The sequence below is a fragment of the Schistocerca americana genome, chromosome 8, assembly GCF_021461395.2.
Source record: "Schistocerca americana isolate TAMUIC-IGC-003095 chromosome 8, iqSchAmer2.1, whole genome shotgun sequence".
In the NCBI taxonomy this organism is placed as follows: Eukaryota; Metazoa; Arthropoda; class Insecta; order Orthoptera; family Acrididae; genus Schistocerca; species Schistocerca americana.
In genome coordinates this window covers 290,464,306-290,481,051 of record NC_060126.1, presented here as the reverse complement: position 1 = coordinate 290,481,051, position 16,746 = coordinate 290,464,306, and the positions used below count along the sequence as shown (strand labels likewise).

General features: G+C 42.6%; 1 protein-coding gene across 1 annotated transcript in view; it reads right to left on the bottom strand.

Moving 5' to 3' along the window:
* The window catches only part of LOC124545474, a 437,325-nt gene that overhangs the window by 23,848 nt on the left and 396,731 nt on the right, over positions 1-16,746 (bottom strand). Inside the window, exons 14-16 of the mRNA XM_047124406.1 lie at positions 2,778-2,864; positions 2,654-2,696; positions 2,229-2,522 (exon numbers count right to left, since the gene is read on the bottom strand). Coding sequence (XP_046980362.1) covers positions 2,229-2,522; positions 2,654-2,696; positions 2,778-2,864 — 424 coding nt within the window. The remainder of the gene's footprint in view (positions 1-2,228; positions 2,523-2,653; positions 2,697-2,777; positions 2,865-16,746) is intronic.

Genomic DNA, 16,746 nt, shown 5'->3' with positions numbered 1-16,746 from the left:
AGCGACTTATACATACATAAGTCGCTCTCAGACGTCCGACCCGTCAGTCGGCAAGACTCACCGGAGGAGAAACACCCCTCTGAAGATGTCCAGCGAAGCACTGGACGAAACGTTAGGAGCTGAAAAGTTTCATGGACCACGACCTTACATCCCGCAAGGTTTACCAGAAGATATCTACATTCTGAATTTTTTCCTACCTGTGAGAAGAGATGGTTGCTAATAGGAACTTCCATGAATTGTGAATCACATGCAGTATTCTCTTCAACATAAGAATAATAAGAATATAAACATTTTGCCATGTATTATTGTGTGTGTGCTGCTCTCTCATTTAAATCCTGTCTGCCTAATAAACTACGAAACTAGAGTGAGACAACAGCAAACGCGGAAGAATATACATATCATGTCATGTTTATATTCGTATTATTCTTATGCCTAATAGTGATACAGTCAGAAATGAAGCACAGCAATTGACTAGATTTTTAAATCTAAGATGACTAATTTCTGTGCAGAATGTAATGTACTAAAGAGGTGTCTGCAAAGATTTTCAAACAGAGAAAAATTTTCGCCTAACTCTCATTCAGAACATCTTCTATCATACGCAGTGTATTACTTGGTTCTTGTTGATCATTATCAAAGAAAGCAGCAGTGTAAGTAACAACAAATTGCAGTCTCTTGCCATTGTTTCGCTAATGAGACGATTCCTCCCTTTTTTTTTTAAATTGTAAGTGGCGGTAGTGCGCACAAAAGCAAGCCATGCCGCGAGCCGCAACAGGCCGTAAACACGCACTATCAGAATGCGGCAAACAATGCATGACACAATACAGTAATGCATTTTCAGCTTAGAGTGACGTAAACACCTATAACAAAGAAAACGGCACTTATCAGATTAAAGAAAAGTAAGCAATCAATTCAAACCAGACGAAGCAAGTGAAAAAGGAAGAGTACCCGTACAAGTACGGACGGAGCGCCTGACGCATAGCAATGGCTACCTGGTAAAGCTTAACTGCAAAGGTTACGACTCAAACCAAACTACTGTAGCTGTATCGTCATTCATTCGACCTAAATTTTGTCTCATATTACAATGGACCAACTTTGTTTCGATTTGGAGATGCGGCCTAAAACTTCTCTCTCCCCTTGAATTTAAAGTCTCAAATTTCAGGTGCGGCTTAGATTCGGGAAAATTTTTTTTCCTTGATTTTGAGTCTCATTTTTCAGGTGCGGCTTAGATTCGAGTGCGGCTTAGATTCGAGTAAATACGGTAGTTGAATTGACAGCCTTGAGAATTGTACTATTTATCGAGTAATCGAATTCCAATGGGTTTCTTTTGGAACTCATGTGAATCGCCTCACACTTTTCATTATTTAGTGTCAACTGCCACCTGCCACACCATACAGCAATCTTTTCTAAATTGCTTTGCAACTGATACTGGTCTTCGGATGACCTTACTAGACGGTAAATTACAGCATCATCTGCGAACAACCTAAGAGAACTGTTCAGATTGTCACCCAGGTCATTTATATAGATCAGGAACAGCAGAGGTCCCAGGACGCTTCCCTGGGAAACACCTGATATCACTTCAGTTTTACTAGAGTTTTTCATTACTTTTATTGTTTATTGACACCACTGGAATTGTGTCTACTGAAGGAAAGTACTAGCTACCCATATTTAGCCTCGTAATTTTTCTGTTTTCTCAAGTGAACTCTCATTTTGATATAAAGGGTGGTTATAATTAAACTTTTGCTACTTGACCCGAAATAGATGGAAAAATTTACCATGTGGGTACCCAACTTTATAAGACTGATTATCAGACAGTGAGCTGATCAATTTACATCGTTGGTAGTGTTAGTGTCATGACCTGTCATTAGGTGCTGGCACTGGTATCATGATGTATCATTCTAACATAAGCATCAATGTGCGTTATAGGTTATAGACATGGATCTCAAAAAGGTGAAAAGGGCTTTACTCATACAGTTGTTTTATCAAAACAGCAGCAACAGTACGGCTGGCCTTTATGAGTATAAGTGCATTAAATGAATACAGAGTAGTACTCTTTCCACAACAGAGTTGAAGAACGTGGCTTGGACGTTCCTGGAAGAAGCAGATGATTAAGTGTCTGCAAAGTTCCATTGTCCTACGATCACTTATTTTCATGGGGACCCTCTCAAGTAGCTGAAGTTTAATTATAACCACTCTGCATATTATTTAGTTAATATTCGACTGAAACAAACCTGAATGCTCCAACAGCATGTCACATATGTCAGTTCTTCCACTGCTGGCTGCTGCCAGTATTGGTGGGTCACCACAGTCTCCAGGGATTGACGCATTAACACGCTGGCTACCATTTAAAGGTTTGAACTTCAGCAACACAGAAACACAGTTTTTATGCCCGTGCTGTACAGCTATAGATAATGCTGTATTCCCAGAGGAGTCATATTCATTAACATCGACACAGGAAGTGGACAGAATATGATGAACTTCATTCGCATTCCCTCCGGCACAAGCAGTATGCAGACGGCTTTCACCTACAAAGCAAAGAACAATCAGCATAGAATTTTCATATGGTATAGCAGCTGTCAAGCTGCAATGGTATTAACTTATTAAGCTGCAAATATTGATATATCAATTTTTAAAAAAATAGATTTAAATGCCTCACCTGCAGAAGCATCTTTTGTGAAGTCTTGTTTCCTCGGCAAGTTCTAGAAATAAAATAATTTTATTTGTAGAAAATTACAGAAATTTATTTGTATTTTTTAAGTGTAATATTGTAAATAACCAACCTCTTTCACTATTTTCTGGCTTTGTTTGTTTACTTTGTCACCATTCCTTTCTTTCATATGCTTCAACCTTTCTTTTAACACAGCTGCCTTCAATGAGTGAAAACAAAGATGTTTAAGAATACAATAAGACACACTTATAAGATGCTGTTCAACTGTATACAGCTTAATTGTTGTGCACATGACAGAAACAAAACATGAATATTGTTTAATAAAAGAAGAAACAAAATATTGGCATCATATAGTGGAGTATTTGGTATTGTCAATTTTGAGGTAAGACTTTTCTCACTCTAAACTTATACTACAGAATCTTTAGTTTTAATAACTTTTGAGAAACTTTTTTTTATGTTTAAATAGCCCAGAAACACATTATGCTGTGACATTAAGAATTTGCATGTAAGGCACTGAAAATTGAACATTATCTTGCCAATCCATGGATTGGCATCATAAAATGAGCCAGAGATACCACCACTTCTCTGCATCATTACAAGGCAGAAGATTTAAATATTCTGGTACGGTATAGGTACAAAAAATGATGGGTACAGTACTTACATACCTGGATGGTACTGAATAACAAGAGTTGGACACTTGTTGCTTCTTTTCTATATAAAGTACTCTACCAGTTTCATTCACAAGCAAATTTCTTGTGCTACTGGAACCAATCGCAAAACTAAATATTTATCTAGCTCTGAAACTGACCGATATGCACCAGGAATCTGCTTGTGAATCAAAATGGTACTGTAATTTCTATTCCCCTTTCAAACAATCATTCTACAGTTTTAAAAAAGAAAAGGAACAACATTAGTGACAACATTGTTTGGCAAATGTTGTCTCAATAATGCCACTAAAACCCATGAACTTGAATGAGCATCACCATGAATTAGGTTCATTAGTACAACACTGATTTATACAGGATTTATGGATTTCATTGTTATACACTTTTACATATATCTGATAGCTTTGACATCTATGTGATACCAGTAGTTCTGTCATCATCTAGTTGCTTGTTTGTTACATTCTGTTGGTGTTACTGTAGTAATAATGTTTGGTTACCAGCTTAACTGACTTACTACTTTTTGTAGTTCTCAGATTAAATTCTTTATCTATCCCATCAAAGGCAAGGCTACTAAAAACTAAGCTGCAACATACATACAACACATTATTTGTGAGTTTTTTCGTGTGCAAATTCCATTTTTCAAACTTGTGTGAATAGGTTCCAATATTGTAAAAGTTAGACAAATACATGTAATTAATGGTTGTCCTGCTGTTTCATGAAAGCTTTGTCTGATGTCACAATAGGGTGGTGAAAGCTGTACATATAATGCATGTGAAATCCATTTTTATGTGACTTTCATGTGATAAGAGTATATTTAAAGTCATAACTATGATAATAAGAAATATATTTTTACAGTAATTATAAAAGTGTTTGCAAAAATCTTTCATAACTTCAGGTTTTATGTGCAAAAAAATCATGAGTTTGCACATGAAGCTGTTTTTTCGAAGAAATGTGTTGAACTTTATGCACAGCATTCGTGTGTCTATAAAACAGAGGGAAACATTCCACGTGGGAAAAATATATCTAAAAACAAAGATTATGTAACTTACCAAACGAAAGCGTTGGTATGTTGATAGAGACACTAACAAACACAAACACACACACAAAATTCAAGCTTTCGCAACCCAAGGTTGCTTCATCAGGAAAGAGGGAAGGAGAGGGAAAGACGAAAGGATGCGGGATTTAAGGGAGAGGGAAGGAGTCATTCCAATCCCGGGAGCGGAAAGACTTACCTTTGGTGGTGGTGGTGGTGGTGGTGGTGGTGGTGGTGGTGGTGGTGGTGGGGGGCGGGGGGGGGGGGGGGGGGGGAGGAACAGGTATACACCCGCACACACACACACATATCCATCCTCACATAACAGACATAAGGTGACATGTCTGCTGACACCACGGTCAGCTCAAGAGCCATCAGTGTACACACTGGTACTATTGCAAAATTCCATGTGAAGGTCGTGAAACTGAAAGTGATAGAGGGAGGCTGGTGTAGTGTCCTTAGCAAGTAAATGAAGACCAAGAAGAACATACGAAGCCACGGTGGTGAAGGGTTCACACCTACCAGGAAAGCTGCAGGGAGAGTAAAGTTAATTTGACAGAGCAAGAGCCAAAAGTGAACTCCAGGAGGTAACAGAGAAGAGGGATACACTCCATACAGGCAATCAAAGGAGTCATCAAAGGAGGACACACAGGATGGGTGGGTGGCCAGGCATGGCAGACAAATGGGGCACATATCTGCTAAGGACAAAGTCACAGCGGTAGGACAGTGGTAGTTTGGCAGCTTTTGCATACAGACTCTCAATTGGGCTAGTATAAAAGATGTCAGTGGCCAAACAGATGCTACGTTGGTGGACCGTATTGAGGCAGCGTAAGAGTGACAGACATGCAGATGCATAAACAAAGCACTCATAGTCTAGTCTCGAAAAGACAAGCGACCGGTACAAACGGAGGAGGGTGGTTCGATCTGCACCCCAGGAGGTACCATTGATGACACAAAGGACATTGATGGACCACGTACAGCGGCTCCCAGATAAGACATGTGGGAGAACCAAGACAGTTTCCCATCGAGCAGGAGCCTCAGGAATTTCGTAGTTTCAACAAATGGAAGAGCAACATGCCCAAGATGTAAAAGTGGTGGAAGAAACCAATTGTGCTGCCAGAAATTCCTACAAACGGTTTTGTCAGTGGAAAAACGAAAGCCACTGACGATGCTCCATGAGTAAAGACAATCAAGACATCACTGAAGATGCCATTCAATGAGAAGTCCGTGAAGAAAGGCAACAGATGGCAACATCGTCAACAAAAAAGGAGCCGGAGATGCCCGGCAGGAGACAGGCAATTATAGGGTTAATGGCGGTAGCAAAGAGGACAATGCTCAGGACGGAACCCTGAGGCACACTGTTTCCCTTGATAAAGGTGTCCAACAAGGCAGAACCCACACGTATCTCGAAAACTCAGTCTTTTGAAAATTCCTCAAGGAAATGTGGCAGGCAGACAGGGAAGACCCACTTGTAGAGAGTACGGAGGATACCAGCCCTCCAGCAGGTGTAGTCAGCTTTCTGCAAATCAAGAAACATGGCCACAGTTTGTTATTTCCGCATGACATGGGTGGACAAAGTGATGAGATGGTCAGAATGGCACACACCATGGCCACAGTTTGTTATTTCCGCATGACATGGGTGGACAAAGTGATGAGATGGTCAGAATGGCACACACGAAATACTATCGTGGCATGAATCATACATTCCATCGCCTTCAAAATACAGCTGGTGAGAGAGATGGGGCGAAAACTAGAAGAAAGGTGTTTGTCCTTACTGGGCTTAGTTATAGGTATCACAGTGGCTTCATGCCAGTGTCCAGAAAACATGCTCTCTACCCAAATTCAGTTGTACATATTAAACAGGAAGTGCTTGCCTGCAAGAGAAAGCTGCTGTAACATTTGAAAGTGAACAGCTTCTGGCCTTGGGCGGAGGATGGGGATGAAGTTGGAGCATGATCTAGGTCCCTCATAGAAGGCAGCATTGTAACACTCATGATTCTGAGAAGAGAAGGGTATTGCCCGAGCCTCCTCTGCTTGTTCCCAATGAAGGAAGGCAGGGTGATAGTGGGAGGAACCCAAAATTTCTGCAAAATGGCGGCCCAAGGTGTTAGAGATAGCAATAGGGTCCATGATGACTTTGCATGCTTCTGTCAGGATGAAAATTGGGGAATGGATCTTGGTTCCAGTGAGTCATTGGAGGTTGGCCCATACGACGGAAGAGGGGGTGAAACTGTTAAAAGAACTAGCGAATGAAATCCAGCTAGCTTTTTGGTTACCTCGAAGAACGCAAAACACATCACAGCATGCCCCAGTCCACCAAGGGACCGGGACACGGTCTGGTAAAGAGGAAATGCAGGGAATGGAATGTTCTGTGGCGGTAAAGACAATGATTGTAAGATATTCCACCTGGTCACTACGACTGGGGAAACTGTGTTCATTGAAGGTTGCCAGGGAGGAGTAAAGCCGCCACTCAGCTTTAGTAATGTGCCATTTGGGTACTGATGGAGGTGGGGTAATGGTCAGCAAATGGACAGCATGTGGGAAATGGTCACTCGAGTAGGTGTCATAAAGAGCGGACCACTCCAGATGATGGGCAATGCAGAAGGATAGATCGAAATGGAAATAGGGGAATCTGAAAGCAACATGGGTGCTCCTGTGTTAAGGCAGAAAAGGTTAAATTGATTAAGGTCAGCCAAGAGGGCACCTCTCTGACAGGCTCTGGAAGAGCGTTAAATGGGATGGTGTGCATTTAAGTCACCGAGCAGCAGAAATGGGTGTGGCCCAATAAGCAGGAGGAAGTCGGTCCTGGTGACATCGAATGACAGAGGGATTTAAATGGTACAAAGTGAAAAGGTCAAGTGAGGAAGGAAAAGGTACACTACAACAGTTTGAAGACAGGTAATCAGGTAGATGGATTGACTATGAATGTCACCCCGTATGAGCAGCATGACTCCCCCACGAGATGGAATGCCGACCTCGGGCGGAAGGTCAAAACGGACCAGGAAGAAATGCAAAAGCTCAAATTGGTCGTGTGAGAACGCAATTTTGTTTCCTGAAGTCAGAGTACAAGTGGACGCTGCGATTATAAAAGCACCCATAAATCCTCTTTGTTGGATCAAAGGCCACCAATGTTCCATTGGAGAAGAGTCATGACAAGGAAAATACGAAGGGGCGTCACCTCAGCGGCTGCCAAGTGACAGCCTGTGAATACTCATTGCTACAGGATGCAGAGGCAAGAGGGTCCTGTTCCATGAGGACCACAGAAGCGTCAGCTTTCTTCTGCTGTCGGCCTTCGAAGTCCAGGGCAGAAGAACAGTTGGTGGTGCACACTGGCGATACAAAGGCTGCTGGGGAGCAGGTATCACATGGTGACACCATCAAAGAGGATCTTCGAGTCGGCGAAGGAGAAGACCGTTTGCCTTTGTTGGACTTCCTTGAGCCTTACCGGACAGCAGAGGAAGACTCATGTGTTGACTGGCTAGAGGGACGTAGAAAGTCTTCGTGGGAGTCTTCCTTCTGTCCTTTCGAGCCTGCCGGTTGTGTATCTGGTGACTTCGCCCCTCGAGGCGAGAGTCTGATGGCTTCTTGTACAGTTGAACGAGGGGACTGCGATGCTACCTGGACAATGAGTGGTTTCACAACCTCAGAGCTGAATTTAAGGTCACATGTCTGTGTAGCCATGTCCTTCATGGAGCGAGATGTAGCAAGAACAGTAAACGTGCCAGATGGTAGAATGCAGGGTTTGCGGCTGGCCAATAACTTGCGAGCCACCTGGTAAGGAACTTTATCCTTTATTTTTCCTTTACCCGGATCTCCTGGACTGCCCGCACATACACGAGACCATCTCTAGAGGCGGCGGCATGGTTGCCATTGCAGGGAGGAGGAGATGGTCAATCGCCATTGTGCCCATCTTTACCACAGGTTACACATTTGGCTGGGCGTTGACAAGACATTCGATTGTGGCTGAAACAATGACAATGGTAGCAGGGCATCAGGTTCTGAATGTACGGTCAGACTGTGAGAAACTCACAACCTTCTTTGATGTTGGATGGAAGCACCACTCTATCAAAAGTGAGAAAGAGAGTGTGGTTGGCAAAGACACCCTGATCAGGGAGGTATGTTTGGATTTTGGCCTCGGTCAGACCATCGAGCAGCGTAGTCTAAAGAACACCACAGGAAGAATTCATAGTTCTATGGGCCTCGACATGAATAAGATAGCCATAAAGAAGCAAAGTGGCAAGCAGTTGTTGCGCTTGAGAATCAGAAGTAGTCTCCAAAACCAAAACGCCATTCCATAAATGAGAGCAGGATTTCACAGGCTCAGCAACTGCATCAACACCTTTCTGAATACTAAAGTATTTACCTTTGTGAAGGACTGACCCTCTTCAACATATGAAACCACGAGGAACCATGGTGCAGCTGGGATGGTCTTAGAATTGTTAGCCTCATTCCGTTTACGTTTTGTAGACATTTGTCTTGAAGATGATTGACCCACTGTCAGAAAATCCCCTACGATTGCCAGCGTCTCCAATGGCGCACTCCTTCCAACTGGAGGCCCCCCATCACACCTCAGGTCACACCTCCTTAGCACCTGACAGAGGGACCAATCTGCAATTTGGGAAGGTAGCAGCTTAAGCTGTCACCTCTCCATGGGCCTGGCCTGTACCAGGGGTATGTGCAAACCCTACCTGTTGACCTGGGGTTGGGAATTACGCACTACCCAGCCACCGGTTACATGTCAAGATGCATTGGCCGACCTTCAAGAGCGTACAGGGAAGAAAAAGAAAAAAAGAGGAGCTTCAAATGCCGAAGTGGAGGAAGGGTAGGAGAAGGTGAATGAAAAAAGGAAAAATGAATGAAAAACAGTGGTGAGACTGTTCCTATGCCAGCTACAGACAGTGTGGAACATTCACAAAAACATGCCAGACATGTTCCCCAGGGGAGGGGAAAAAGAATAGGAAGAGGTTCAACATGCAGCAAGGAAGGGGAAAGATGCTGCAAAGACTGGGGCCCCATGGTAGATTTCTCCCCCGTGTGAGCAAAAATTGTTAAGTACTAACTTCAACATCTTTTGCAATGAACTAGTTTTAGATAGAGAAAACAACGCAAATGGTATGTGTGTTTCATTAAGACCACTGTTGTTAATTTACTTCAATGAAATGAAATACATTTGTGACAAAAATAAGCATTTCCTTGGAGTCACAAGACAGGTTTAAAATACCTTCACTGATTTCATAAATAACCTCACAGAAAAGTAGACCTCTTGAAAGAAGTTTATAAGGCAGGGAAGAGTTGTGTAAATCAACACTGTAGGTGACCACCAATAAAATATAGGTTCTATAACATTTTTATTGTCAGTTATTAGTCACTGTCTACTATTTTCAGTTATTAGTCACTGTCTATTATTGTCAGTTCAGGGTGTGTACGGGGACAAGGAAAAAAAAAATCCCGTTTAAAAAAATGCTATTTCCCGGGCGAAAAAACACTTTTTCTGTGCTAAGTGACAGTAGGTTTTCCATAGATTTTCCCTCAGAACTGTAAAACTTATCAATTCTTTGAATGGTTAATGTTTTATACACTCGCTTAGAACTTCCCGGAAAAAAAAGTAAAGATGGGGGAGAAAAGTTTTTGAAAGACTTTTAATGAAAAAAAGGAGAGAAGTTTTGGAAAGACCTTTGATTTGCAACAACATATATGCTGCATATTTTCGTATTACGAAAGTATAAATTTGAATTGTGCCAAACACAGTGCGTTAGTTTCCAGAGCGTTGAAACCGAGCTTGCGATGTCCTTTTGTAAGCCAATCATATCTCATGCCATGTGAGCTCTCCAGCGGATGACAGCAGATATTCAGAGCATAGGACACGTGTTAGTGTCTGTCAATGGCAAGATCACTGGTTACGTAGCGCGAGCACACAAAGAGGAAAAGTTAACAGTTTACATTAATATACATAGTATAGCTACAAGAAAAGCTAAGCTTTCACATGTAATATTGATCTTTTTTGCGCGTCTTATTCTTTAAGATACATCACACAAATGTGCCAGTAAATTTAAAATTATCACATAAATGCCTGGGCTCAAAATTCTTGTAAGTGGATGGTCCTCAAAGTGTTCAGTTTTAAACACTCTGTGATTTAGAAATTCATCCCACTTTCTCACACGTAACATAATTCACCTTGCATAAAAAGAAATTTACTTTGAAACTAATGCTTTTCGAACCACCTTTCACAATACTATCCGGGGACTTTTAGAAATAAGTTCGATTTACCAGTTGCCAGACAGCACCAGAAAACGGGCATTATTGCGCATACATAGCTGCAGTGGTGTAGGAAGCCCACATTTTTTTTTTGTTTTGGTTTTAGGGCGCAAAACTGCTATGGTCATTAGCGCCCGGTCCGTGACTTAGGAAACAGTAAAAAACCGAAATTGAAAACCAGCAGCAATAGGAACGAAAGTCATAAAATTGGAGAAACTAAAAGCAGAAGGAAGGCTTAAAAATCCACTACAGAAAGGGATTGGTTGTCCCCAAAAAAAGCTTCAAATGACTGACGTCATTTCGCTGGCACTAATAAACTCGAGAACGCGATCGGCTGAGCGCGTGTCATCTGCTAAAACCGACGATATATCAGGCGATAGCTGTAGACGGGCGCGTAACGGATTAAAAGAGGGGCACTCAATTAAAAGGTGTCTTACCGTCCACAGCTGAGAGCAGTGGGGACAGAGTGGGGGAGGATCGCCACTTAAAAGATGTCGATGGCTAAAAAGACAGTGCCCTATCCGGAGTCTAGTTAAAATACCTCCTCCCGACGACGCGTTCGGGACGAAGAGGTCCAAGCACAAGGAAGAGCTTTCACGTCCCGCAATTTATTATGGGGAAGTGTCGACCAATGCGTGTGCCATAAATGAACACCACAACAACATAAAATGCTCCGTAGATCGGTGAAGGGAATCGACTGGATAGCTGGCCGAAGAAGAGAGACTGCAGCCTTGGCTGCAATATCGGCCGCCTCATTTCCACAGATACCAACGTGTCCCGGGAGCCAGAGGAACGCCACCGAGATGCCCCCCAGGTGGAGCAAGCGCAGACAGTCCTGAATCCGGTGGACCAGAGGGTGCACAGGGTAAAGAGCTTGGAGACTGAGGAGAGAGCTGAGAGAATCTGAGCAGATTACGTACTGTATCCGCTGATGGCGGCGGATGTAGTGGACAGCCTGGAGAACAGCGTAAAGCTCCGCAGTATAAACCGAACACTGGTCGGGAAGCCGAAATTGATTTGGGGTGTCGCCAACAATATAGGCACTCCCTACACCTAACGATATTTTCGAGCCGTCGGTGGAAATAAATGTGGCGTCCGTCATTTGTGCACATAGAGCAGCAAATGCCCGACGATAAACAAGTGAAGGGGTACCATCCTTGGGAAATCGACAAAGGTCACGGAGCTGGCAGATCCGGGGACGGAACCAAGGTGGTGCTGTACCCCAAGTTGTCACGAAGGTTTTAGGAAAGCGGAAGGAAAGAGAATGGAGCAGTTGACGGAAGCGGACTCCCGGTGGTAGTAGGGAGGAGGGGCGGCCTGCATACCCTACATCAAAGGAGGCATCGAAAAAAAATGTCATGGGCTGGATTAGCAGGCATGGAAGACAGATGGCTAGCATAACGACTCAGAAGGACTGCTCGCCGAGTGGACAAACGGACGGAGGGACCAATCGGCACTTTCGGAAGGTATCAGCTCGGGTAATCACCCCTCCCTGGTACCAGGGGGTACGTACGTGTCCTACCTGTCTACCCGGGGCGGGGAATTACGCGTTACCCCGTCACCGGCTACGCATGGAAGTGCGTGGGTCGGCCTTCAGACACGCACAGGGAGGAAAAAAGAGAAAGGGAAAGGAAAGAAGAGGGGTCTCAAACGCCGCAGCGGAGAAAAGTGCAAAGAGAAGAGGGAAGGAAAAGAGAAGGACAGAGGAAGGACGAAGACTTGCAAGTATAGAAAGCAAGGAATTTGTAACAGTTTCGAGCGTCCGTCTCTGGACGTAGGCACAAACCATACTCCCAGAGGGGGAGAAAGGGAAGGAAAGAGCCAGAGGTGAGGGGGGGGGGGGGGGGCGGCGGCGAAGATGGGGGACAGGGAAGGATGCGGAAAGGTAGGGTATGCAGCCCAGAAAGAAAGGAGGGCCACATTAGCTCGGGGTCCCGTGCTCGCTACGCACTTATCCACAAAACAGTTGTGGACCCCCTGGGGGGAGGAAGCCCACATGTTCGTGTGCATAAAGCACTGAGAGAGCTTACATTACACTATAAAAGAAACAGGGAATCTGAGGATACTCCCAAGAGCATCGGAATTTCGTAAACCATACTAAAATGTATAATTCGGCTTGAAGTGCATATTGTTTTTTTCCAGATTCATAATGAAATAGGTCTCTTCTGATATTAAGCTTTTCAGTGTGGTTTTTGGAATGTAAATTTTTTTGGAGTACCAATACTCTATACGATCTCAATTTTGGTTCTTTATTATAACATAATGCCATACATGGCAGAAGATTATAACGTGCACTTGAAATTCAGCGAACAGTTGGAAATAGCCAATAGTGTGGAATGAAATACTTCATTTCAAATAAAATGACTGCCTCAGCGGAAAGATTAATAAAGCCAAATTTCTTTAGCAAACTTGCAAAAATAACTTCATTGATCTGCAAGACGATTAATGCTTGACTGCTAATAACTTGGAAATAAAATAAAATCAGAAAACTGAAACTAATAATATATTTCTGCCCTCCGTAATTATGCGAATGTATTTAAATTCACTTGATAGCTCCCGGAAACAGAAATCTGTTTTGTTTTCATGGGAGCTGTAAATGAAGAGAAGCAGTGAAATCACTCAACGCAAACACGGGGGAGACTAATGCCCTCCCCACTACAACTCTGCGCATGCACGAATTTGGCAGCTAGAGCGAGAAAAAGTTTTCTCGTTTGCATCTGGCTGCTTGCTCCTACTGCCGATACAGCTAACAGCCACACTTCAAGTAGCAGAAAGCGGTAGTAGGTACTCATATGCGAGTCAACTGCACATGCACATCAGCCCGCTGGCAAGTGGTCATACGAACCAAATGTGAACAGTTGTGGCGTAATGCTCATAGCAAGCAGTTTATTGTTATGAAGAATTACACAGTCTTCCCCTACGGCCTTTGACGTATTTTTGCTATTTGCAGACGCTTGTGCGTGCTCGGTGTTTTGTTGTTGTAAATTGTGCGTTTCCTTTGCCACTAAAGTTTTATTTTTTTCCCTCTCGTTTATATTTTATTCTGCAGTATCATTCTCCAGTAGCAGGATACAGTAATATTCTTCGTCATCAGACAATCAATTCATACCAGTCAAAATTACAAAAATTTAACTGAAAGCTAAAACAATGAAAAGTTCCCGGAATTTCGAAAAATTCCCGGGTTTTTCCCGGTTTTCTCCCGGATGAAAAAAATTCCCGGGTTTTTCGAGGATTTCTCGTGTTGTGTACACCCTGCAGTTATTAGTCACTGTCTATTATTTTACAGGTATTATGTGACTTTTCTTCCGAGAAATATAAGTACATAGCGTACAAACCGCCAGTGACTGCCACAATTTTCTTCTTTTTATCGTCCATACTATCAAATATATAAATTATTTTCGAAGTTCCAAAATGTACTAGAATAAATAAAATGTCTATAAAATGCCCCATTGCACAATATACTTGTGGTGAGACAGTTGCAATTCCTGAAATCCATTGCCCATGGCCTCTGGCCTGACGAAGAGCACCGCAGTCCTAGGTCCTTGGATAAACCACGAAAACCTGTTGTATTATGCCACACACAAACAGACCCAGACTGCAGGCAGCTCGGTGAGACTACATCCGATGAGCAGGGCTCGCACATTAGTGGGAAATGATGGGCTTTAGATTGACAGGCCCGATCCATTGAAGATACCCACAGAAATGACCTGTGGTTTTGGCCTGTCATGAAAGTCCACTCCTGTGGCCAGCTAGTCAAGTGTCACAGACACCATGTTGATGAAATGAGACTGCATTGGTCAATCCATGCAACAGACAACTTGCGCAAATACTCTCAGAATCAGTACTAATGAGGATAGGTAGCAACTCACTGTAAACATGCTCACTGAGCCACAGACAGGCCTGTAGAAAAGACAATCACATTGTCACAATTAAATTTTCGACCATAGCCTTTGTCAGAAAAGAAGAGCATATACACATTTACACATTCACTCAGACACAACTCATGGATACATGACCACCATCTCTGGCCACAGCGTCAACAATCACTGAGAATCAGAGCCGAACAAACCACTCCTTCCGCCTTCCTGCCTCTCACTGCTAGCTGCTAGGCTAGTGGCAAGAAGTGGTGACAGCACTGACTGCAAGCTAAGGGGAGTGGTAGGAAAGGGAGAAGCAGTAAGAATGAGGGAGTAGGGAAGTGGCACACGTTTTCAGCTGTGCCCAGCCAGTGACGAAGCATGACATCTCAGTAAACAAACCACTTCATCTACTGAGACAAAAACGAGATTTTTTTGTCCCCCCCCCCCCCTTCCCCCCAATTACCCTGGTATTTTCCTGACACGTTTTAAATTCCCTGGTTTCAAAAACTTGTGGCAACCATGACTAAAGATTTACTGGCAGATTAAAACTGTGTGCTGGACCGAGACTTGAACTCGGGACCTTCAACTTCCGCAGCCAAGTGATCTACCGACTGAGCTACCCAGGCACAACTCACAACCCATCCTCATAGCTTTACCTTCGCTGGAAGTTCAGAAGGTACGAAACAAAGTACTGACATAAGTAAAGCAGTGAGGATGGGTTGTGAGTCGTGCTTAGGTGGCTCAGTCTGTGAGCACTTGCCTGCGAAAAGAAAAGGTCCTGAGTTTGAGTCTCGGTCCAGCACATAGTTTTAATCTGTCCAGCACACAGCTTTAATCTTTCAAGAAATATCAGTGTACACTCCACTGCGGAGTGAAAATTTCATTCTCGCTCAAGATTTTTTCTACCAGTGGATTAAAATATTAGAATAATCTTTGGACTGAAACAGGGCATGTACCAAACCAGAATTATGCCCAGCCCTGTACAAAATGATATACTGTTTGATCAAGCATCTAATCCTGTGGCACACAGTGTTCACAACAGTGGACAGCTGTTAATGGTGCACCTCTGACATTTTGAATCATTCCTGAGGCTGCTAATGCACACATTCCATTGCAGAGAGTACTCCCTAGCAATTTGCAGCCTTGTAACTGATTGAAAACAACATGGAAGTGAATATTAAAAGTGTCCACTACAGTGGGAATCATGCACCACAGAGTTGTATCAACGACCATGCAGAAAATTAATCTAACCCCAAAACTGCTGCAGATATAACTGTCAGAAAAAGTCACCTCATTCCTAACCATTAGAAACTGATTTACTGCATTTTCTTCAAAAACTGCTATGCTACCTTGCACAAAATTTATTTTCAGACGAAACAGGCTTAAGTTTGTCAATTTTTGTACAGGATTGAAAAGTTGATAGTGTCTTGTCGTGCACACATTGTATCACAGTTGTTCTGCTTATTTCTGCCAGTCATACTCACACTTAACATCGATTGGTTATTGCAACATTTCATGCCACAATTACTGATGATTTCTTAGTTTTCAGTTTTATAACTGCGTACTTAAAATAAACAATGACAAGAATTTTAAGGTAAGAAACAATAACAATATATGTACTTTTCAAAAGTTTATTGTTTGTTGTGAAATTCGTACAGTGTTCATGCAATGCTAATTCATTACGCTGTCACCTCTTTCTTGTTTTGTTGCAACATTTCATTTCCAATATCACTTGGAAAATTTTCAATTATTTTAAAACAATATGTTCGCTTAGCTGATTGGTAAGTTAGATTTAACCAAAGATCAGGGTTCTCAATAAATTGGGTATATTTTGGTTCTTCAATTAATTGGTCAAAGGGTTAAATTTGCATTTAGTTAAATGGTCAAATGACTCATTAATTAGTCAACTTAATTAAATTGTCAGTTGGCTCTTTTGGTATCTTAGGATGCTGCTGTTTCTCAAATCAATGGATGCCAAAGAGCTAGGCTATTCTAGCATGCTGCTGACTGCAGTTTGGGATTCATTATAAAGATACTTTCATATTTTATATTAGGCAACTGTATTTTTGTCTGTGTATTATTTCGCACTATTTTCCAGTGTGGTAGATAACATGGTTGTTGCGTGTTACTTTGCAACTACTCTTAAGAAGCTCAATAATGCACAGTCTTGTGCTGCTGCTAAATTAGGCAAAAATCTTTTACTGTCCAGACGTCACTTGACAAGTAATCTTTTTCAACAGCAAGTAAAATAAATGCATAAATATCTGA